This window comes from Heliangelus exortis, chromosome 3 (assembly GCF_036169615.1).
Source record: "Heliangelus exortis chromosome 3, bHelExo1.hap1, whole genome shotgun sequence".
NCBI lineage: Eukaryota > Metazoa > Chordata > Aves > Apodiformes > Trochilidae > Heliangelus > Heliangelus exortis.
In genome coordinates this window covers 62393861-62419273 of record NC_092424.1, presented here as the reverse complement: position 1 = coordinate 62419273, position 25413 = coordinate 62393861, and the positions used below count along the sequence as shown (strand labels likewise).

The 25413-nt window shown below is 39.5% G+C and overlaps 1 protein-coding gene across 10 annotated transcripts in view; it reads left to right on the top strand.

The window, feature by feature from the left end:
* The window catches only part of NCOA7 (nuclear receptor coactivator 7), an 85476-nt gene that overhangs the window by 41374 nt on the left and 18689 nt on the right, over positions 1-25413 (top strand). For 2 of the 10 annotated variants that reach the window (XM_071741011.1, XM_071741010.1), the window contains exons 3-9: positions 398-651; positions 17012-17091; positions 17926-18033; positions 19378-19476; positions 20472-20597; positions 22472-22656; positions 24110-25143. In XM_071741011.1, coding sequence (XP_071597112.1) covers positions 398-651; positions 17012-17091; positions 17926-18033; positions 19378-19476; positions 20472-20597; positions 22472-22656; positions 24110-25143 — 1886 coding nt within the window. Of the gene's footprint in view, positions 1-397; positions 652-12610; positions 12770-17011; positions 17092-17925; positions 18034-19377; positions 19477-20471; positions 20598-22471; positions 22657-24076; positions 25144-25413 lie in introns of those variants that run through there. The other 8 variants (XM_071741009.1, XM_071741008.1, XM_071741018.1 and 5 more) reach the window with 7 other exon arrangements.

Sequence of the window (25413 nt, the reverse complement as noted above, 5' to 3'; positions counted from 1 at the left end):
TTATTAAGCGTGAGCAGTTAACTGTGAAATTATGTTAGCTAGTGCATTATAATACATTATAGTCTGAGGTTTTACTTTGTCCTAAACTTCATCTGTAGAACGTGATTCAGTATCTTGTTTCTATGTTTGGATGTATAATGGCTTAAAAACCAAACAACTTCTCTATGTTGTTTGGTTTTGTTTGTTGTTTTTTTCCCTTGTTCCTTGTCCTTGCTAAACAACAGTAAAAATCTTATTTGTAGTTTCATTTTTTTTATTCTTGAGATTGATATGATGAGTATTCATCTGTAAGAAATTCTGATACTAAATTAATGTTATTAAAAAATCAAGTTACCAAGCAACTTGCCTGTAGAAGTTGGCTGTGTATTAATGTTGTGGGTTTTTTCTTTATGCATAGTTTGAAAAAGAAAAGGCAAGCCAAACAAAACACTGAGACCATCACTGCCAATTCCCCTGGATCTCCTGTTTCCAAAACACCTTCTGAGAATGATGATGAAAGTAAAGTTATTTTGGAGCAAATCAGTTCCTCTGAAGACAACTGTAAATTTGCTGGGGAAAATGAAACTGTTCCAGACAAAGAAAAGAAGAAGAAAAAATACAGTCAACTAAAAGACATCAGACGCACAGAACTTAAAAGATACTATAGTACTGGTGAGTTATGTTAATGCTATAGCTTTTTTGAAATATGTTTGTTTTGTTAACTTTTTAATATACTTTTCTCATATTCTATAGGCCTTTCTTAAAAGGGCAATTGTTTTTTAATGCTCTTCCCATAAAACCAAACCAAATTATGTAATCCTGCATATGATCTGCTTTGTAATTTCAACCTTGGAGTTCTTAAAAAATACATGTTACTTGTTTCTTGGTTCTAAACCCCAGTGTTGTTACAGGCAACAGTTAAATTTATTATTTCATCTTTTAATTTTTTAAGGTTTGCCTTCAGTGTTTTATGCCATTGAGGTCAGGTCTTTTTGGTGGGTTTATTTGTTTCATAAATAAATGCATGCTATTTAAGACTTAAGCCTTGATTCATATCCATTTTGTCTCTTAAAGTGTGAGCATGTAAGTAAATTAACTATGTATTTTTTAAGCAAGATGTCAAAGGTCTTTTGTGCTTGAAAGCTTGTTTCCTCTCCCCAAAAGTATCAGTACTTCAGTTAATCATAAATACATTTTTGTATTCTTTTGCATTTATGTATTGTTGCAAGTAACTCAGGAAAAAAATGTGAATTAGTATGTGAGATGAGTTATATACAGATTTGCTTGCAGTTCTGGATTATAATTTGTGAGATTCCCTAAAGTAATTTTAGATAGGATTTATGAAATGCTCTCCTTCCACATTTTCTCTTGGTATTTTGTAGGTTTTATCTTTTAGATTAAGAGGACTCTGTTTCCATCTTGGATGGAATCCTTTTTTAAGAGAAGGCAGGCAATAGAAGATCTTAGGTATCCTAGAAGCAAACTTGTTTCCCTCTCACACAGTGTACATGAAAGTGTGCAGGCTGTTTCCTGAGAATTGAGTCCTCATTAGGCAAAGGAAATGAATCAGCAGTAAAAATGTTGTGTTGACTGACACATGCAGACTAGTCCATGCCTAGAGATTGTCTTTTATGAGGGAACATGAATCTTAGAAAAAACAAGTTAAATCTTGGAAATCGCATTTCTTGACGGGCTAAAGAGTTTACAGTGATTTACTGACCAGTCTGTAATTTGTGGCAGGTTGAAATCTGATCAGATCAATAGTCTTGGACTGAAAAGAAAACCTAATTCTTGTTTGAAGTACTAACCACACTGTTACTGAAATAAACCCTGTAGAAGGAAAACTGGAAAACTGTTAATGAATGAACCTATGAACCCTTTCCTGTTTGTTAGTATGCTAATTTAAAGAAAAAAAACCAAATTATAAAATCTAAAACTCATTTTGCATTCCTAGTAAAGAGCTTCTGCTAAAAGCTGTGATTTTATCTTTTTTTTTTTTTTTAATTATTATTTTTTACTTTTTTTTTTTAACCTAAAGGAATTTAGCAGTTTGAGATAGCTGAATTTGTTTTCCCTAGTGTTCCAGTTGTTTTGTGAAAACCAGTTGGCCCTTTGAATCATAGAATCATAGAATCCTAGGGGTTGGAAGGGACCTCGAAAGATCATCTAGTCCAACCCCCCCTGCCAGAGCAGGGCCCCCTAGAGTACATCGCCTAGGAATGTGTCCAGGTGGGTTTTGAATGTCTCCAGTGAAGGAGACTCCACAACCCCCCTGGGCAGCCTGTTCCAGGGCTCTGTCACCCTTACAGTAAAAAAATTTTTCTGATATTCAACTTGAACCTCCTATGCTCCAGTTTACACCCATTACCCCTTGTCCTATCACTGGTCACCACTGAGAAAAGCCTAACTCCATCTCCCTGACACTCACCCCTTACATATTTGAAAACATTGATGAGGTCACCTCTCAGTCTCCTTTTCTCCAAACTAAAGAGACCCAGCTCCCTCAGCCTTTCCTCATAAGAGAGATGTTCCACTCCCTTAATCATCTTAGTAGCTCTGCGCTGGACTCTTTCAAGCACTTCCCTGTCCTTCTTGAACTGAGGGGCCTAGAACTGGACACAGTACTCCAGGTGTGGCCTCACCTTGTTCCATTGCAGTGGAACAATGGGGAGAAGGAGGATGATGGCATCCCTGTCTCTGACTGGCGAGTGCTGCAGTGCTCATGAGGGAGAATGTAAAGCTCTCCAGGTCATCCTTTGGCTTGTCATACAACAGTCAATACAAACTCGGGCTTTACTGGTGTTTGTTTCCCATGTTTCATATGGACTGGCATAGTTACAGAGGTGACTTGAGATGCTACTGACTGTCATGGGGATGTCCAGAGCTCCTGGGTTCTTCAGAAATCCTGAATTTCTGTTGAGAAATACAAGAAATTAATTCTGCTGTTGAGCTGAGCACGTACCCAACTGGCAAAATCCACGGAGACAAACCCTCCATAACTTTTCCATCCATAGAGAGAGAGGTGTTGCTTCACTGCCTGCTTTTGGTTGTTCCTAAATATGGCTTTTTACCCAACTGAAGCAAGTGCAATAGCTCCATGTTCCCTATTCAGCTTTCAAAATTAAGTAATTTTGGTGGAATTCATGGTTGCCATAGCATTAGTCTGCCTGTGTTACCCACTGCAGCTATAGCTGACTGGTTATCAGTTTAGCCATTTGTTCTTGCTGCTCTCCTGAAAACTGCTTCCTTCACTAACATCCCAAGCAGTTTCCAGGAGTTCTCCCTGCACCTGTAGCAGCCTGTACAAGCTGGACTTGTATATTAGCCTTCACCTTCATGCTGCAGAGGACAAAACCATCCATCTTGCTGACCCAAGTTCTGTCAGCAGGTGTGTACTCAGCAGTTCCCTGCTGGAAGATCTCTTGGCTCCAGAGGTGGGAAGATACTGGCAGATCTGACAAGACTATTTTTTTAACTATCGATAGAGTTTCATATGAAAATGTCTAAGTGTGCGTATGTATCGCTTGGTTACTTATTATTACGGTTGCATATACATAATTATTTTTTCTTCCACATTTTTCCCCCCTAAGTTGTTAGTTTATTGATGCTTCAGAGGTGCTCTGACTGAAATAGTCTCTCTCGTTTATCTATGGTTAATTATTTTTCTGACTGTATGTGCATTAAGGGTTTGAGGGTTTTGTTTGTTTGGTAGTCAGTTTTTTCCTATTACTCAGCTTTTACTTTATGTCGATAACTTTAAGAAAATTTGATACAGGAATTACTAATTCTTTTTTCTAAATGCTTTCTGCGCTTTGCCAAGATGTTCGCTTTTCCTAATCAAAAGAAAAATGCATTAGGTGTAGAAACATTCTTTCAGATTCTCATCTGTGTGTTGATATGACGATGCATACATACTTTATTTTGTAGTTTAATGGAAGTGCTGTCATAAGCTGCTTTGAGCCTAGAAGGGTCTTGTCTGTCAATCTAGAAGAATGAAGACCTCTGTCCTCTGGATAATCTCCTTTTTATATTTCACAGGACTATGAATCCTTCTTTATTTATTGTTCTAAGACTAATGGAGAAGGATCACACTTCTCCCTACATTTTGTTCCTTACACAGCTCATCCCTTCATTAGAAGCTTATGACTATGTTTGCCTTTATAAATTCATAAATGCTGACAGTGACATCCTTACTCTTTCACTTTGAATGTCATTTCTTTTAATAGATTTATGCAAGGGTTGATACTCTGTCAAAAGGATTTTGTTGACTCAGTAGGTCCCTCTTCTCTGGTAGAAAGACTAACACAGTTTCTGAAGGTTGCAAAGAACTGGAGGTGGTGATGCTCCTTGCCACACTTTGTAGAAAGGAGCATGGTTAAAAGACTTTTCTTACTCTTTGAAGAAGATTCAAGTGCAGCAATGGGGCAAGGGGCTTCTCACCCCGTACCCAAGTGCCTTGTTGCATTAACGCCTGCAGCTGGCAGGTGGCATCAAAGAGCTGAGGAGGGGTCAGGTTTCCTGAATCTTGTAGAAAGGGATCCTCCAGCACGGCTCTCCCTAGCCAAGACTCTTCCATACAGCATACCTGCATGCACTGTGGTGGCACTGTTACAGATAGCCTCATGGTATGAGGTATTGATCATTACTCTTGAGGCACTGCTAAGTGGCTGAACAGATCCCACTGCCAGAAGGTTACTCCAGTGCAACCTCATATTTTCCTTTTCTTATAGCACTTCTGTTGTTCTGCAGTGTCTCTGTAATTCTGAAATATATTTTTACTATTTAATCTTCAAATCTCTAAGAGCAGATATAGCCCTTATTTTCTTGCCTTAAGACAACATAGGCCCCAGTACTTTCTGTCTTGGAGACCAATGGAAATAAATGGACTCCTTTCTTCTTATTTTTGCCTCATTTCTTGACTTATATGGCAGTCAGCTTCTTAACCGTACTCTTTTTGCTGTTTTTGCTGCATTAATCTTCTTTCAGCTTTGCAAGGATGTGTCTGTCTGGCACAGTGCAATGGTTTGCAGGCTGCTATATCCAGTGCCCAAGGTGTTTTTTCCTTTCTTGGGATAACCTGGTTGACCTACTTCTTCAACTGAGCTGCTTAGTTCAGACACACTTCCTGTGGGAGGCCTGTTCTTGTTGGAAGATGTCGACCTGCTTTGCTTCAATTTTTTTTTTTTTTTCCACTTTTCTGATTGTTTTGCTTTTTTCCTCCCAACATGCCAGGGGCCCTAAAACACTTTCACAAACACAAGGCAAGTTGCAGGAACCCAGCAATGGAACTGTAACAGCTGAAAGCACCAGTGTACCAGCTCTAGAGCTGGATGCATGTGTCTGGGACAGAATTCTTAGGTGGACTCCAGTTAGACTAGAGAACTAGGATTTCTGTCAGGAATTGCTATCTAGTTGAAGAAGATAATTTGTGTTTTGGCACCGAAGACACTGAAACAGGAAAAAAAAAGTGACTTTCTGAAAGCAGCCAGTGTAATAGTCATACACATTAAGGTAAATCACAATATTCTGAATTTTGTTGGTATACTTGTCCCAGCGTAAAATATTACATCTTTTTACCAGCTGTGGTAGAAAGACTGCACTGATTTTGCTTGAAATCATTAGTAGCCAGCAGATGTGAAAAACTGGTCTCTGTTAAAAAATGCATCATGAGGAAAAATTTGGTTTTGATTTGTCCTACATCACAATTCCTTTTATCAGCTAACTAGCTTATCATCCCGCTCTCTAGTCATAAAGCCGTCCTTTCTCATTCAATGTATGATGTTCAATTTCTGCAGCAAGTGGGAGGTGAGATTAACAAAACCTCCTCTTACTGTGGCTCTGATTTCTGTCTCAAACAAGCAGGAGTCCTAAACACTGTGACAGAAGTCCTGAAGGGGAAAAAAACCAGTATCTGGCCATTTAATGAGACAGTATTTTGTATGTTGAACAGGAATTACTGGAGTATCTCCCCAGAGGGGAGATACTCTGCATTTAACATCTTTAAAAAGGTGCCCCTGGAGCAAGGGAGGAAACCTGTGGAGTGCTTGGTTACAGCAAGGCTGAGTCAGCTTTGTGTGCAGGAGGGGAAAAGGAAGTGTGTCGGGAGAACTAATGGAAAGGGTTGTTATATTTATGCCAGGGATAAAAAATGGAAATAGATCTGTGTGGTTAGCAAGTCCTTCACTTCCAGGGTCCACCGACTCATCATGTTTGGGGTAGTCTGAACTTCCCCAGGCTGTGCCACCTGCCTGTTGTGTCTTGTGCTTGCTGAGCCTGGGTGACCTGTGAAGGTACTCTGAGTGCCTGCAAGGGCTGTGCAGCTCATTGGAGGTGATTTTGGTAGTGCATCTCATGCTCGGGGAGAGGACTGGACTCTCTTACAGCTTTTTCAGGTCAGTGTTTCCTGGGAGGGCTGCCAACCGGGCAGATGGATCTTTTGCCTCTTCCCCCATCCAGGTTTCCAGGACCTGTCACCTGAGTGCCTGTGGAGCAGCACCCTGCAGCGTCCAGGTATATCAGTACCATAGGCTCTCTCCCCTGCCTGGTGACTCCCTGTGGTTTCCTTGGAATCTCTGCTAACAGGGAGGAGGCAGGATATTCTCTTTGTAGTTTCACACATGAGGTTTACTTTTGTAAGATTTTTATCTCTTTAAGGCAGGAATGTTCATAAGCCAAGTACATAAGGAACGTGAGAGAGTGCATTCAAAATCACTGCAGATCTTTTCATCTCCAAGCAGAGGTGTGAGGGAGTCATTCTCTGGGTGTCTGCATAACTCAAGCTTGGTATCCCCAAGGCAAGTTTTTAATTTCTCTTCTTCAGCAACTTCCCATATTATGCTTGAAATATACCATCAGAAGGTAGCCTAAATGGTCTAAAAAACAGAACTGCTTTCACCTGTATTTAATGAATACAATATTAATTCAGATCTCCTATTCTGTTACACTCTCACTCCCATCTTTCCATAGTGATGTTTTCTTATGTCTTGTCAGTCTGTCATGATGTCTATGATGTGACTTGACAGGTTGTGCTTGGTATCAGTAGTAATATACATAGTCTGAGTTGCTCTTTTCTATGGCTTCTGAGGATCTTTATGATGAAGTGATGGCAGTCAGCAGCACACCAGATGCTCATGTAATCTCTGTACATGAAAATAGGGTATATGTCCCATATCTTTAGAGTCTTTGTGATTTTCATCAATATTTTGGCCAATAAACTCACAATCACCAACCAATAGATAAGGCAGTACAGCATATGTTATAAAGAGACAATGTCCTGGTTGACTTTATGGCACAGCCTTTCCAGACAAGCTGCTGTGTGTTCATGAAGCAAAATCAATGAAAGGAAATGGCATATGTAGTGCTAAGAACTTTCTAAAATGCACGTGTCTCTGTCTGTGATGTCTAAGTATGCATTCCCTCAGCCCTTCTCTGCTGACAGGATGATTTTCCTCTGTCTGTATTGTATTTGAGTCCCTGATGTAGTGGAGAGTCAGAAATTTTATCGTGGTGCTGTTGAGATAGATGCATTTAGGCACTGACACCTGAACCAGGTTCACAAGCAGTGCTGTCTGTCAGCACTGTTTGTAGGTCAATGTAAGCTGCTTGTGGAGCTGTGTCCAAATCCAGTACTGTTCCAGGGGGACTGATGTTGGGGTCTGTATGCAGGCAAAGTTGTACAGACTCAAGTGCATTGACCCTTTATCACTATCAAGGCAAATTCATTAAAGAAATTGGTGTTAGATGTGTGAAAGGGTGATTTTTAACTATTGCTTAGTATGAAAAGTGGATTTCCTGTGTTTTATATATATAAAAAAAAAACTATCTAAACAACCTAACAAAAATAAACATTGTGCAGTTCAAATTATATGTTGGAGATTTTTAGTGTTTCCTCGTAGAAGAAATCTTGGCTTTTATACTCAAAGTGTTGTGTGGTTGCTTTTACAGTTATTTAGCATATTCTAAATATTATCTAATTTGTGACCTGTTGGCATTTTTTTTTAAAGTATTCTTTTGTGTAAGGAAAATTACCTAGTTTGTTTTTTTTAATTTCTGTACCATTTTTATTTATGCTTTTCATTTGTATAGCTGCATTGAACAAATATAAATTTGGGAATTTTGTTTTCCCTACAAATTTAAAAATACTAACCTGATTTATAACATAAAATAAGAATACCTCTGCAATGAAGTGCTCTACCCAGCTGCCAACATACACTCTTGGACAAGTCAGACATCTACAGGTGTACAGCTTGTGTAGAACTTAAGGCTCTTGAGGATCACTTTTGGTTTTGACACTACTTTCTTGTGTTTGGTATTTTGACACTTTCTAGTAGGTAGATATCATATCCCTGTAGTAGATATTATATCCCCATAATATGCCAGTGTGAGCTATCAGCTTCAGTAAAGTAACAAAATTTAAAAATGTCTAGTAAAAAAATCTCCAAGAGTTGTATCATGGGGACTTGATTTAAATGACCAGAGAGGCTGTAGCTTCCTCATCTCTGGAAACAGAGTTAGGGTTGGATGGGGCCCAGTGCCACCTGATCTACTTGAAAGGTGCTTGCTCCAGGGAAGCTGGACTAGAGACTTTTAGAGGTCCTTTCTAGATAAAACTATTCTGGGAAAAATTGTATGAGCTATGTAACTAGCAAAAATGATATTGTTTTATCTCAATTTGTTTTCCTTTTGCACCTTGTTTTCTTGAAACAATAACTACTTTCTCATTGGAGAGATGCTCAGGATCATTATATTTTGTACGTTATATTCCATAGGAAATTACAAAATGATTTTTTGAAATCTAAACAGCTATTTAAAAAACATCTTGGTGTGTGTTATAGTTCTGCCTCAATCCCAAAAGGAAATGTAATCTTTGTTTTGATCCACAGACAGCTGAAGATGTTTGCTAATGTACCCCCTCTGTCTCAGAGAGACTCAGAACAGAAAACATTTGCACCGTGTAGGACATTTTCCCAAACACAAAAATATGTGTAACCAGTTTACTTAGGGGATGATACAATCATTGCAGCTGGGAGCTATTCCCCTGTCAAACTGATAAATATCTTAACTTTTTCCTATTTTGTATTTAGCAGCAAGGAATGGTCCTTGGCAGACCTGAAAAGCATGTTCATAGTCCCAAAAACTTAACTCATGTTTCTACCTATTTTCATTGCTCTGTTAGAAACCTGCTATCTCTCACAGTAGACTTGTCATACCTGTTTTGGTGTACAAGGACCTTAGCACTCCCTATCTGTGTTCTCTCCATTCTTCTTCCCCACAACTCCAAATAATCACATTGCAGAGAGGCAGCTTTACACCTGGAAAAAGGTGGGAAAATGTTCCCTGGGAGTCACTCATCTGCTTCTTCCCAGTATAAGTTTCACAGGAGCTGGAGGCAGAGGCTGTCCAGCCCATCAGCATCCCCTGTTAGCAGAGGAATGGTTGTGCAGTCTCTGTCAGCAGGCACATGCATCTAGGATGTCTTTCTCTGCAGTCTTGCTGTGCTTAGGCAAATAGTACTTTTTCTTAAGTACTTGTGTCTACCTGCAGAAGTATGTCTGGTTTCTGTCTGATATGAGGCTATTGTTTGATCTGAACCCTTTCTGTGTCTTCAGACAGCACCTCTAGTGAATGCCAGGAACTCTCCACCTCTGTCTTTACTTCACACCCTCCCTGCTCACAGCACTGCTCATCCTCTCCCTTAAGCTTTCCTTCTGACTCCAGCATCCAGTATAGAGTCTTCCAGTCACTTCACTGCTTCTTTCTAGCTGCCCTGTGGCACACTGCCTCAGCAGTACTCTAGTTCCAGTACATTTCAGCTGCTGGCATATTGTCTCCAGCCAAGAGAAAGAGCTAAAGCACTGGGCTGTTGGCTGCATATCTCTGCTTCTTGACAATAATGTGTCAAATTTTCCTCTTGGTAGTTGGAGTATATGAACTACCTTCCTCTGAAATCAGGTGGTGTGGGGATTTTTTGTTTGTTCTTTTCTCTTCTCTTAAACCTCAGTGACCCTTTAAACCTCTTTAGGTAGGATCTTTACTCCTACTACTTTTCAAGCAGACCCTTAGAAAGGAAACTTCGAAACCATCAGCACACATCTTCCCATCTTATATGTGAGAGTTGCTTAGCTGCCTGGAGGGTGGCACTCTTGGTGAGTCCTCACTCTGCTGTGCTGTCCCTGAAGGGCTTGTGTGTCCTGCTTTCTGGGTATTTCTGCATGTCCCATTGCCCAAAAATACCCCATTGCCCAGGTGTGGGTGTTGTCTGTCCTCCATCCTTTCGCAGTGTGTGTGTGCAAACGATGGCAGTGGGTTGTTTTTAGCTTTTAACTGTGGTGGGAAATGGTCACTTCATGTTTTACTGCAGCACATTCAGGTGGTAGTAAGTTGTTAAGCATGTAAAATGTGGCATTGCTTGTGGCACTGCAAGAGGAGGAAGGAGTAAGTAAGATGAAGTTTAAACTCCCTGAAAATATCTGCAGTTTTTCATGTAGAAGCTGCAGTATGTGAATATTGCATGAATATCAATAGCTACATTCATATTTAAATGTGCCTTAAAATACCTTCTGAATTTATAGCAGAAGGAATTATTACCTTCTTTTATATCAGTTCTTTGAACTACTTGTCATGTTTTGGGGGGGCACTGTATTTTCTGGTGATCTCTTTATTCCTTTGAAAGACTTCCTTGGAAAATAACTAGTGGAAAATCACAAGCAGTTTTCTATTGAGACCAGAGAAAAGTTGTCCAAGGTGTAGATACTTGAGAATCATGTGTCTGGACTTGTATTGCTATTTTCCTGTGGTAGGAAGTTTCACTAGTGAAGGAGCACAAGTGTGGTCATGCTGGATGACAGCTGAGTTCTTGTTTCAGTTGAGTTCAACAGTAGAGAAGCTGGAAGCCAAAAAATATTATTTAGTAAAGAAAAACTACAGACATAGAGTTGAGAGCTTGACAGGAGGGTGTGGGAAAAGTGGGAAGCAAAGTTGGAAGCACAGGCACCTAAGATGGTGGATTATTGTAGGTTTGGGTTTTTGTTGGTTTTTTTGGGTTCGGTTTTTTGTTTTTTTTTTTTTTGCTTATTTTGTCTCTGTTGGGTTTTTTCTCTTCTCTTTTAACCTTGTAGCAGTCCATGCCTAAATAGAAGCAGATAATATTTCTGTCTAACTTGCTACCTTTTCTTCAGTGGGACAGGTTTGGTCAGATGCCTAAAAACCTTTCTGGGGATGTGTACACCAGCTGCTTTAGCTGGCGAAAGGATGGAATGGGGCTGGGATAATAATGTGCCTTCCTAAAAGACTGCTGTAGTCTGGGGGAAGTGCTGGGATGTCAGAGTGTGTGGAGGGTGTCCCAAAACCAGTGCTCTATCCTCTGTGGTGGTCTGGTTCACCTGTGCTTGACAGGAGTTGAAAGACATTTTATTTAAAACTAATACTTTTTATGTGAGTGTATTTCAGTTCACTTTGAGAGCCACAAGAAGAGCCAGAAAACTGCTTGTGGAGGCTCAGTTAAATCGTCCCATACACGATCCTGCATATAGCATCATTGCTGAAAGTTCTTAAAATGTTAATCTAGAACATAGAAATTGAACAAGAAATGGCTCTGATAAACTGATTTATCTTTCTCCTTCCTCCCCTACCAGTCTAAGCAGGACTTTCAGATTCCTGAGGTGTCTCTGTTTCTCTAGAATGACTTATGTGATGCTTACCTGTCCTCCATCTTTGACAAGATGATTGTTACCAGACCTCACTCAATGGCAAGGGAGTTACCACAAGAAACCTTGTTTACTTCATTTTTTGTTATCGCTACTCTCATTAGGTTACACCAAGTGATGATATCTGTTCTCCCATGAATTTATTGCATGTCTTGTTAGCTACCGTCATATTTTTACTCTTTGGTCCTGGTGCTTGGCTAGACTGTAGTAATATAGTTTTATTTCTTAAAAAAAACTATCACAGAGACGTGGGACTGGAATGCCCTAAAACAGCAGAGGTGTGCTCAGTGATGTGGGAAAATAGTATAATTTAAAGAAACCCTCATTGTGTCATAGCACAAATTAATGTTTTTTTGCATCTTAAAATCGCAGTTGTTTTTTCTTTCTTCATCTGAAAAAGGGTATTGTGGAAAAGGAAAATGTAATGAGAAGGATAGCCTTTGTGATCAGAGAAATAAGATTCTAAAGTATGCTAGTATTAGTCAACCTGAAAAAATGAAATAACTAAGAAGTTACTGGAATTTGTGGCATCATGAATGGTATGCAGAAGACGAATAAGGAATATTTATTCACTCTTAAAAATAATGTTAGTTAGGATGCTCAGTGAAATTAAGAAATTAAGTATAAAGTACAAGAAAGGAAGCAGCACTTTATGTAGCACAACATGGTACAATGGGGTTCATTGGCACTGAACTGGTGTGGAGGTCTTGAAGGGACTGGGCAGTTTAGTGGATGCTGCTTCTCTATCCTGGGAAATCCATGATTTTTAGAAGCCAAGGGAACTAGTCAGGGGAAAGACTAGAAAGACCTATTTACATGCTGCCTAAGTGTTTGGTAAGACATAGATTAATGAGTAAAATGGACTTTTGGTCTAAGCATGTCATTGCCTCTATTCTCTCAGGATACTGAGTTTGTTTACCTGGGGTAGGCAGTGGTCAGTCCTTTGGCCCCTTGTTTACTTCACCATTCCATTACCAGGCACCAGCCTGACTGATTGCTCAGGAGCTGCTGGGCAGGTGCAGTTGTCACTGCCAGCACTGAGAAGCCCTGCACTGACTTTGGCCAGCAGCAGGTTAGTCCCTAAGGTTGGTGTTGATGGTTTTGTCTTGCAGTGGCACATGGTTTGTCAGCATGAGCAGCCCGGGGATCTATTGATGCTATTTACTTTATTAATTCTGTTGATATGCAGCTATTTACTCTAGCTGCAGAGGTGTAACTCTCCTATCATATGTCAAGGTCTTTTGGGTTATAAACTGATGCCTTTGTCATACTCCTTCAAGAGCTGCTTTCCAAATTTTTCCTGACTAACTCTTTTTTGGTAAAGTTTCTTGTAGCATTGCAAAGTGAAATATGAAAAGTCTGCTAGGAAACAGAGGTATTAAATATACCAGTAAGGGCAGAAAAAATCCTATTCTAGACCTATCTGTTTTCAATAGACCTGTATTTTCTTGCCTGTTCTTACTTTGAATTCTTCTTCTCATTGCTTATTAATTTTACTTGTTTTGCATAATTCTTATTTTGCATGTTTCCTGAAATGACAGGGAGGTTCAGTCCACCCACTCTGCCCTTTTCATAAAAATGCAGTGTGATGAAATTTGCATTAACACCTAGTTGGTTCTCCTGGCTATACGATCCCATCTTCAGTGTACATGCAGTGCCGGAAGACTTGGGAGCCAGAGCTGTGAGTTACTTCACCACTAAGCAGCTGTCCAAGTACAGGAAGTAGCCAATGGCTTTTATTTTAAAGCCTGTGGAGAGATGTGACTTTTCCATCTAATTCTGTCTGAAATAAATGTGGTTTCCAAGGACTCCATCGTCACTGGGTGCCTTTGGGACTGCTGCTAGAGCTAGAGATAGCTACCTTCAGATCACACCAGAAAACACCTGGCTTCTAGAAGGAGAAATGAGAGAGTGTAAGGGAGTAAGGGAGCTGGAGAAATAGCATATTGTGGTGTTTTGGTTGTTTACCAGGCTTTCCACCCCCTCCACTGTAACCATTCATGCAGACTGTGCTTTGTGACCTTGGCCTCACTATGAGTACAGTATGTGGGATTAGCAGTGCCTGTCAGATTTAATGGATTTATTGGATTTCTTTTCCTCTAAAGATTTGAATGTTTTAATGTACTATTTTAAAGTTGTTTTTTTTTTCTATGATTCTTTATATGCACAATTTAAAATTCAAAATAGCTAAGAATTTCCACTGTTCATAGTGGTACAATATTGTTTGTAATTGCTAAAGCCTGCCAAGCTGTTATGCTCACTGTAAGGAGGGTGTCCAGAACCCCTTGCTGGTGGGATTTAAAAAACAAAAAACAAACAAACAAAAAAAATCAAGGAAGAAAAAGGTATTTAAACAAGTACCAGATTTTTGTTTTAAAAGACAAATAAGTTCACAAACTGTGACTGCTTCTTTTGGCCTGTAGCTAAACAGGCTAAACAGCGTGTGTTCTATCATGTAGATGTGAAAGCAAAACACACTGTCTCATTGTTAGGCTTATTTAGGATTTATTAACCTTTACTGGCAAAAGAAGTACTGTATTGTGTTTAGACTAGACTCAGCTTCTCTCTTGTCTGTCTGTGCAGTTTTCAGTTTCCAACTATGTGTGGTTATCTGGCTCACCCTCCTGTATGTGCATGGTTGTGCTGGAGACCTTGCTAAACAAACAGACCCACAGTCCTGCCAGCTAAGAACTACAGCATATTACCTAACGCCTTGTAACACAGTATTTCAAATTATAACTTTTCACTGGATAGGTTGTTGGGATTTTTTTATCTCCAAAGTTATGCAGCCCATTAGGAGGACCTGAAAAATACAAGGTATTTTACTGGGGTATGAGAGAGAGGAACATCCCCTCTCAGGTAGGAAGCTGCAGAGGAGAAATATACCTCTATTGCTAGAATATTTTTTGGTCTTGTGCCAATGTGGCATGGTGAGTGCTCACCAAAGATAAAGCTTTGGGAACGAAACTTATTAACCTCTGCAGAGAAACTGCTTGTATTGCGTATTGTTATTCCTCCTAGCCACACACAGACTTGAACTTTTTGCACACTCGATCGGTACAAAATGTTTTCCTTTTTCTACATCTCTACTACTACTACTACTGCACGTCTCGTTTGTATGAAATAATTGTTCTGTTTCCTACTTAGTGTGCTGTTTCAGAGCTAAGCAAGTTTTAATATATCTGAATAGTTATCTAGTTTTTCTGGATAGATCAAATAATTTACTAGAAGATGAAGTCTACCCGTAAGCCTTTCTTCTCTCTCTGCTGGTAGATCATAGGCACCTTGGGTAGTTGGCCTGCGTGGGTGTGATACGTGGTTCTACTTATGCTGGAATAACTGAAGTGCTCCTGAGTTAGCACAGAGTAGTGTAAATTCACTCCAGGGAGTTTAAGGTAGTTTCTTGAGATGGGATTATGGCTCTGTTGGCAGTTGTATGTAAATAATGGATTAAGGAAACATCCACTGTTTGCCACTTCTTCATCTGCCATACTGGCATTGTGTTCCTGATAGTTTAATACCCTGCCCTGCTAATGTTGTCATTACCTGTGTTTCTATTCTTCACCACTGACTGCTTTGATTTTGGAGGAAGATGGTGTGACAGTGGTGGAAATGCAAACGTCCAGAAAAAGGGAGAAAGAATGCTAATTTTGAAGTTTTACTGGGGGTCTCCAGTCTCAGAGATTAAATGTCTGAGATCATTGAGTGGTGCTCAGCTCCAAAATGCTATGCCAGAAAAGCCAGCATCATCTTGATCTTTTTCTCCCTACCTCTGTTCTTTATGTAATGTGTACTATTCACATGGACTTACCTTGTCTGTGTTTAGTCTCTGGATGCTTTCTGCCTCTATTACATTATGGTAAAATGTCTTGGCTGTCTGTTGTATGACTGTCCATGGCGCTTCTCATGACTGAATCCTTGGTGAGTAGTGGGTGGAGTACCCCTGCAGTAGCACCTGGATGTCTGTTCAGGTGTGTACAGCGGTCTGTGAGTCTCTGTTGACTGAAGGAGATGGTATCTGACCGTGCAGCCTCTGAAAGATGCTGAGACAGCCCCAGCATTAATCTTGATGTGGAAATGGGCTGGCAGAAGGGTCAGGTACAGCATGCTTCTGGGCCCCTCCTTTCCTCTTGTGTACATTACACTGGGGCAGGTGAGTCTCACCCTTCTTTTTACTATCTGCTTCTTGCTCTCTGGAAATAGCAAAGGTTGCAGCAAAACCTGAATGCAAGCCAGAAGTCCTGTGCTACCATTCCCTGTCCTTTCCTCCCTCATCTCCTTCCAGAGCTGCTGACTTGGACTGCAGGAGGAGCTGTCCCAGGAGGGCAGAGTCTCCCTGCTCCTGGTCCTGGCTGCTGGCTTTGCTGTGCCCAGCTCTGCCTTGCCTTCTCACGTCTCCCTGGCCCAGCGGGGCTGCACCACACTGCCAGAGGCAGCAGGAACTTTACAAGGGGTCAGGGGTGAGCGGGCTGGGTGAGTGGGTCAGCCATGTACTGTCTCTCTCCATCCCAGCCCTGCTCCTGGAGCTGGGGCTGCATGCCGCCCTCATCCCCTCCAGGTAGGCAAGTGTGGGCTCAGGGTGAGGAGGGTCAGCCCTCTGGGCCAGCATCACTTTTGGGGAGCTGGGGTTGGCTGGGAAGCAGGCATCTTCCCTAATCCTTGGGCCTTGTTCAGTCTCTGTTTTGATAAGTTGGAAATAGTTGCTCAGCTTGTCCTCCTGTGAGCTCTTGTGTGACTTTCGGGTCTTGCAAGAGCTTCTGCAGGTACAATGAGATTCGCATGCTGTAGCTGATGGAAAATGTCTTCTGTATCAGCTTTATGCTTTCTGTTATTTGACTATGCTGTGTGCATGCACTTTTTGCAGGATTCTTAGCATACTTTTACCTTGTGACTTTATATTAGATTTAAATATGATGTGCTGCTGGTGGTGATTAGCCAGTATTAGTGGTAGTCATACTGATGCAGTGTCTGTGAGTACACTCATCTGCTGGTTTCTGCCTCAGCCCTGAGAGCACCTCATCACACAAAGTACTTGTATCCAACAGCTGAATTATGTAGGAATCACAGAGAAAAACATGGGACCAGTTCTGTGTTGGTGTGGTATCACGTATACATTACTCTTGCAGAGTTCCTGAATGGTTACTAAACCTACTCTACTTGATGAAGTTTTGCTTGCTTTGCAATGCAATTTTAAGGCCTAATAGGTGTTTTTGATGTGCCCTATTGTTCTTGTTCACAGCTATAATTTGTACATCCTGCTGACTTCTTTCAAAACATGTTAATAGACATCTTGAAAGTCAATTATCAAATATTTTTTTTCTCTTTAGATGATAATCAAAACAAAACCAATGAAAAGAAAGAGAAAAAAATGGTTTCTCAGAAACCCCATGGTACCATAGAATATACTGTAAGTATTGGTGTGTGTTTTGTTCATGCCTTCTTTTTGAAAATGAGGTTGTTGAGGTGGAGAAAGAGCTGGAGGCACTAAGCTGAAAACTGTTAAGTGAATAATGGCTGCAGTTGGTGCCTATTTCAATAGGGATTGCTCCAAAAATCATTGTGTGGGAAGAGATGGACCCACATCCTGAAGCCTGTTCAGCCCAGTTCCTCTGCCTCTTCTCACAGCTGCCAGTCCTATTTTACTCTAGTAGCATGGGTCTTCAGTCGAGTAATAGTTTTTGTTATCCTGAAAAATACTTCTATAGTGTTGCTTAGGTCTTCAAGGGTGTTGGTCCTGAGATGATGTGAAACCACTTTAAGCTGGAGTGGGGTGGCAGTAGCCTGCTGAATCAACTCAGAGGACTGGCTATGCCTTGAAGGTCTGCCTCTGTGTGATCCAGCCAGGTCCCTTAACCCCACACTCCATCACACACAAGGGTCCCAGCATCACAGCTGGGAACAGGACAAATGCCTGATGTGCTCCAGCTTCTAAAGGTGTAATGAACTTTCCAGTGTGTGTCCTTTCCCCACCTGCCAGACAAGTTCAAAGTAAGGTGGTGCTCTTTTAAAGTTTTGTGAGAAAAGAGAGGGACATCTGTAATGCTTCTCTATTTTGTCTACTTTATAGTAGGAGAGAATATTTTTTTAATTGATACTAGCTTATCACATAAGCTATTAAACTGAGAGTGTGTTGAGATCATCAAATCTATTCTCTGCAAGTAGTCTTATAGATGGTTTTAGTTAAACTGGTGTGCTGGATGTGTTCATTAAGCTTCAACTTAAGCTTCAACTCTTTCTTCAGGCTGGAAACCAGGACACCATAAACAGTATAGCATTAAAGTTTAACATCACCCCAAACAAGCTTGTGGAGCTCAATAAGCTTTTCACGCAGACGATTGTGCCAGGCCAGGTAAATGTTTTATGTTTTTTTAATACCTGAAACCTGATTATTTGCTATGTATTTAAAAGCTTCTTACTACTTTCATGTATCTTACAGGTACTTGGATACAAGGATAATGGACAGTAATTTAAATCCTTCAAATGGGGAGAGCTCACTGGGTCATTACTTGGAGCTAGGGCGGGAAGCTTTGTAATTGTCATATCTGACTTCTGTTACTTATTTGCTATCACTAAAGCTTAAAGATAACTGAAGCTCAAGAGATAACTGTAGCTGTTGCAAGGGACCTGGATTCTTGAAAAGCCTAAATGAATGCTATATATAACACATCACAGGCTTAGAGAGTTAGATACTGTAATTGAATGGCTCTTTGCCATTATGTTGGAGATGAGTCAGTCTCCTATAAGATGAGAAAAAAAAAACAACAGAGATAAGACCAGTTTGGGGACAAGCTCAAGTAATGGAAATGCAAACGTGAAGTCTAACAACTGGTTCATGAAGAATTGATCTCTAATTCTGCATCATGGGCGTGAAGAGATTGAAGTGTCCTGATAGGCAGATGGGAAACTGAGGCACAAAAAGATTACGTGACTTGCCTAAAAATTCCCGGCAGACAAAAGCTGGGATCAGAAAAATAAAACCATTTTGCTTACTGTTTTAAGTTTAAAACTAAACTGTGAATATTTTTTTTTAACTTTAGAACTATATTTCTTTGCTCTGACTTTTTGTAAATTACTGTTTTCATTTGGAGTGAAGGTCCAAAGCTGTATTGCAGTTTTACTACTGCTGTACTGAAAACCTGGGATGTTCACTGTGAGCAAAGAAAAAAACCAAAGTATTTCTTTTCTTTGAAATGTAGTACATGATGTTAAAGTAGTGGTTCATTTAAAGATTTTTTTTCTTAAATTTGGAAATACAAATGTGTTTTTGGAAAAAGCCAACTTATAGAAAGGTCTTGTAAACTTCTAACACTTAAAAATCCCTCATCTTCAGTGATGGCCTTTTCTTTATATGAGAAGTTGCTGTTCCAAGTTAATAACTGTTCCTAATTATTTTACAGTTACTTGTTCTGTAGTCGCCATAGTTGCAAGACAAACTGGGATTGTAACTTTAAGGGATAATGGAAGTCCTCATTCTGTGGAAAATGTTTCATTTTCTTGCCTGTGCTGCAAAACAAAATATGCAGGTAGATCCTGTAAATTAATTAAACCTGCGTATGTCCCACCATCTCCACCTATGAATAAGTAGTTGTTAAGGAGTGTATTGCAATCACGAGTAATCAGTACTGGGTTGTCATTCGAGTGAATAGCTTTTTGAAGCATCTATTTTACTATTTTAACATGTGTTTGTCTTTAGATTCTCTTTGTGCCAGAAACAAGCACTGTGAGGCTGTCTTTTAGTTCTGGTGCTCACGTTTCTCCTTCATCATCTGATGCCGAATATGATAAACTCCCTGTAAGTACAGCATTGGTTCACTGATCTTAAACTCACAAAATAATTTCTGATTCTGAAGCTGAGATTCAAGGCTATGTAAATAGCAGTTTTTTGAGGTTACAGTACAGACCTTTTGTGTAGTGTTTTGACTAACACTTAATTTTAATTTTCTGTACTACAAAGTTTATCATCTCTAAAATACTCCAAATTAAAGAAATTATATCTGAGCATAGAAACCCAGTTTATAAATTCATTTGGACCCCGAGTCTATCAAAACAATTGAAAATGATGTATTGCATAGTTTATATTATTAAAAAGTTAAATTTGAGGAATTATGTCATATTTCACCCTGGAATTTTTCACACGGCTCTGAAGTCCAGAGCCTTGGGATCCTTGAGCTCAGAGGCTGTTAGTTCAGTCTGAGCAGTCAATTTCTTTCTACTTAATCATATTATAGTGGTACCCATATGTAGGCTTGTGTTATATAGACTGCTAGATTTAATCTTTAGTGAAGATCTTGGCTGATCTTTCATTTTCCTTACAAGAATGATTGGCCAGGATGATTTTAGATAGTTTTAAGGAGTTGGTTATCCACCTACTGTTGTTAAAGCAATTGGACGTTTCAAATCTGTAACTAATTAAAGGAGAGTGGAGAGAAGCCTGAAGTGAATAACAGTTTAATTTTAGTCTTGTATCTCTGTTCCACCTGCATGGGTAATTACAGCAGCACACTGTGTGGAGAGGGCTTCAGGGTGGATGAAGTGACAGTGAGCTGATTTTCTTGGTGTTTAATTCCTGTTGTTTGGATGGAGGTATTTGTAATGTTCCAAGGCTTTTCTTGCATACAGAATACTGTGGGAAATGTACATACATATGTACATACATCCATGGCCACCATTTTTATTCCTTAAGCAAAAAGAAAAATATTGGTTGAACCTGGCCTTTTAGTTACCCAAAGTCTAAAAGTACATTATTCTGGTCCTGTTTCTTTGCACTGATATTTTTGTTCTTTTAAGGATGCTGATTTGGCAAGAAAAGCTTTCAAACCAGTTGAGAGAGTCCTGTCCTCTACCTCAGAAGAGGATGAGCCTGTAGTGGTCAAATTTTTAAAAATGAATTGTCGTTACTTCACAGATGGTAAGGTAGGTGGAACCTGGCTTTTGAGCACTATTTGAGATTCCTTAAAAAAAAAAAAATCTGCTTGGCTAAGTGAGAGGTAAATACTAGAGGAGTTAAATGTGATCCATGTTTGGATAGGACACACAAGTGTTATGGTGGCTTTATCTGTCACTGCTGTGTTTATTGCTATGGTAGTCATGTCCCATATAATTTTGTTCTTTCAATTGTTTAATCTTTTATGATAATTGTTTTATGAAAGAACAGCTTTTCTACCTGTCTTCATTCCTTTACTGTGTCTTGCCAGAATTCACTGTTTCAGAGTGTATTGCTAGGTACAGAGAAAACTGCACTTTAGAGCTATGACGTGTCAGGATTAGTTGTCCAGTTCCATCAAATTGTGAAACAGCCTTATCAAATAAGCACTATCTATTTCATGTATGACTTTTAAGGTAAATTTTAACTGTCTCCAGAGCACTGTTTCCAAATAAATGTCCACGTTGCTTCTGCACTTCCTAATGAATGTCATACAAACCCTAATAAAAAGATACATAGTGCATGGTCCAAACTTTTTTTCCTTGCAAGCATTCTTGTAACATACGTGTTCCCACTGGGACTGCAACCTTGAATTTTACAGCAGCTGTTCTAGAAGTGAAGGCACAAAGTTTGGGCAGTGTTTTAACCCTCTTTTCTTAAGTTCACAGACAGTGTCTTCTTGAGTGTCTACTTTGATATATTTACTCTTGTTGACTCTGGTTTCAACTGGATCTCTGCACATTTTGGTCTTCAGATCCGCTGTAATTTATAACACTGGAGATGCCTCCCATGGTAGTTTTCCCCTTAGTTCTGATTTTTTTTTTAGGATGGTTATGTTTACACCTACAGTTTTCAGCTTTTTATATTGAGTAGATGTAGACTGAATTTAACCACTCTGCAATTTTTCAGTCTGCCATTTTGTTGAAAGTAATAGAGGGCTACTTGGTATCTTGCATGTAAATTAGGGCAATATTGTCTCTTTGTTATCTGATACCTAGGTGCAAGGGATACAGATTGCCAATTTTATGGCTGCAAGACTGGAAAAATAGTACCTAGAGTGCACGTCATTTCTGTTGATCTGTGGCTCCTATTTGTCAGATGTCATGATTTACGCACATTTTGTAGCTTATCTGGAAGAAAGGGGTGAAGGAGCAAGACATTGGAAGTCTTTTTTTAACTTTGAAATGTGGTCAGTTGCCATAGGTTGAATTGTGACTAATGATGGATGCAGCCTTTTATCAAATCCATGGCCAGAACACATTTTGAAGAATTAAATGTTATACTGTTGTGCAAAATAAGCTTGAATCAGTGTTAGAAGCTGCTTCTATGTTGAGGAAAAGCTGTTTTGTATCAAATCCCTAGATATGCCTTTTTTTTGCATGTACCTCTTGGAGAGTAGATCAAGGGTAACTATAATGTAGCTTAGCATAACAACCTTGATACTTGCATGAATATGACTGCCTTCAAGTGTGCAGGTTGCATACAAATTGATTTATCCTGTGAAGGTGGCTACATTTGGAATAAAATGATACTTCTTTTTCTAAAATTATTTTTAAATCCACTAACCTATTTTGTTTGAAATTGACTAACAGTCTGCAGTTTTGGCTTGTGGCAGCCAGCAATGAAGGTTGAATAGTTCAGATATCTTTCCTTATCAGCCAGAAACTTGGGTGTCACTAAGCAATCTTTTTCTTTACTCTTCTTACAATGTCTGACTTGATGCAACTGGAACCCAAGATGTTTTGTTAGCAAACATTGCATGACAGGAGAGAGGCTTTTCTTTTTAGCATAGTAACCTAAAAGCCAATACCAAATGATGAGTGAATTATATGTAATGTGCTAACTCTTCCTTCTCCTATTTTAGGGCGTAGTTGGAGGAGTCATGATTGTAACGCCAAACAATATAATGTTTGACCCACATAAGTCTGATCCTCTGGTAATTGAAAATGGCTGTGAAGAATATGGGCTCATCTGCCCCATGGAGGAGGTTGTCTCAATAGCTCTCTACAATGACATCTCTCACATGAAGATTAAAGATGCCTTGCCATCGTAAGGAGTGTTCTTCCCTGAACTTACATTTACAGATTTTCAGTAAGGGTCATGGAAATGGAGTGGGGAAGAAGTGAAGGGGAAGAGTTTTCACACAGCATAGCTAAAACAAATCAGGGTAGGAAAGTGCCAGCAAAGGAGTGATTAACTTGTATTGTTCCACTTTCTTTTTAGAACACTTCAGTGGCAGTAAAGAGAAAAGAGTCATGAATATGAGTACCAAAGTGCAAAGGAGGCCAGTAAAAAAACAGTAATTAAAAGCAGTGGTAGCATGGCATGGTTGGGGTCTTGCAGTGACCTGGGGTTGTTGCAGTGGAAGCGAGGAGGATTAGATTTGCATCATTTGTTATGCTACCAGGACTGTTCTGAGAGGAGCATTTAAAACTTTTGAAGATAACAGCACCTTAACCACCATCTTCAGTTTTGACAGAAATTCCAGTGTGCAAAATACTTCCACTTCAGAACCAGAAATTCAGTGATAATTCACATTGGTAATATGTAAGAGACTTTCTGTGGTAGTTTGTTTTCATTTATGTGTAATCCAGGCACTGCTTATGTATTTGTGCTAAGCAAGGTTTTGTCCTGAAAGGCAACACCTTTTTGATCAATTATATTCATATACCTCCCTCCATTTTTTCATTTCAAGAAATTTTTTCCAGATACTTGTGTTACCCTCATTAATAGAGTGTCTAGTAACTTCTTTGTAACTTCTAAGTGATGAGAATCTTGTATTCTTACTCACCTCAGACTTTCTAGAGTAATGAAGAAATGAAGTTGTATGCTGTTAAGTTTTTAAGAATTTCCCATTTTGAAATGTTTTATGATTATTGTCCTTTAAAAAGAAATCATTAGTGAAGTCTGAATTCAACCAGTACATTACTCTAAATGGAGAAAAAGAAAAGGAAAAAAAAACAACTCTGCTTGTTAATGTTTTGTAGTGTGTTCAGACTATGGCTTGTCCCTGATTTGCTTTCTTCTCAAAAATACAGTTGTGCTGATTAGGGAAGGATAGATGATAGTAGAGTTTGACTCATTGTTAGGTGTGGGAATATTAATATTAATTAATTAACAATATTAATATGGTATGAATGAAATCCCAGCAGTTATGTACATGTCCTGTGTGGTTTTGGTTACTGAACTTCTGATGACTGGCACATTGTTATTACATGTGTACCCATTCACCCATGTGGCATACTCTCTCAAGTGGTTTGCTCATTTTATTTCAGTGTTATCGTTTCCTCATTTTTCTCCATTTTCTTTAATTTTTTTCTGCTGATGCATGTTTATTTTGGAGAGAGTAATTTTTTGTTGAGTTTCAGAGCATAAGTTAAGTTGGTATATTATTTTTTTCTTTTCCATTTTTTTTTTCTGTTTCCATTTTGCTTAACATCCTATGTGCATCCATCATTTTCCCTGACAGTGACATACCAAAGGATCTTTGTCCTCTGTACAGGCCAGGAGAATGGGAAGATCTGTCTTCTGAGAAAGATATCAATCCTTTCAGCAAATTCAAATCGCTGAGCAAGGAAAAGAGGCAGCAGAATGGGGATACATCCATTGCTGTGGGTGCCAAACAGATAGAGCCTTCAGATAAGGAAAAGTCTGCTGATTTTGAAGTTCTTCAGTCTTCTGAGAGTACAGGCTCAGTCAAGTCAAAGTCACGGGAGTTTCCCAACAATGTCACTGCCACTGAGCATCTGGAAAAGTTTGCTGCAGATCCATGTGCCAAGGAGTCTTCTGGAGAAAAAAATGCTTCAGAAATCAAAACCAAAGAAAAATTGCTTTTAGAAGAAGGAGAGGATGACTTCATTAGGCTGGAAAAGGCTTCATCTCGTATGGATAGAGGGTTGGACAGGAAAATCTCGGTAATGGAAGGCTTGCTGGCTGACCCCAGGGAGTTGGGGAGAACTAAGCAGCAGGTAACCAAACCCACTACAGAAGTCCAGGAGCACTTGACAGTTGATTCCTTGGAAAAAAAGGACAGTGTTGAACCTAAAGCTGACTTAGACTTAGAGCTGTGTGAAAAGCAAGATGTTATTCCAGAAGTAAACAAATGTATCAGTTCCCCGACAGGTAAGGTGGAGACTGCACTGGACACTAAGAAAGAGCTAGAGAAAGATAAACTTATTGAATTTTACCTCAATAAAGATGGGAATGGGTCTCAGTCATCTGAAGACTTACACAAGGCTGAAATCCAGAAAGGTGAAAATATTAAAGCAATTGGCATAGACCTCACACTTAGCTGTTCAAAGTCCCAACCTAATGAAGTCCATACAGTTAAAAGTATGGCTCTTGATTCCTGCTGTGTTGAAAGGAAAGCACCTTCATTAGAAATCAGCTCAGCAGCAGCAGAGGAAAAGGATCTGAAAGAGTCTGTGGACTCTTCCTTAGTACCAGCTATAGACAAGACCTGTCAAGAAACACAGTTAGACAATCAATCAGAAATCAGACTGTGGCTGCTGCAGAAAATTCAAGTGCCAATTGAAGGTAGGTCTCTGGTTATCCTTGTTTCCTCTGAGACTTGGACAGCGTTATGACGGTAACCTTTGAATTGATAGCCTTCTGCTCTAATTTTTCTCTTTCTGTAAATACATGGTCTTTTTTTAAACTCTTGTGTGTATTTTATTCTTTATATTATCTGTTGTTTGGAAGAGAGAAAACCCTTCAAATTCCCTAGTTCAATAAGTAGCTCGTGTGCTCTTTCTATATTCAGTGATCACCGCTAATATCTTCATCTCTCTTTACTGGCTTTAAGAA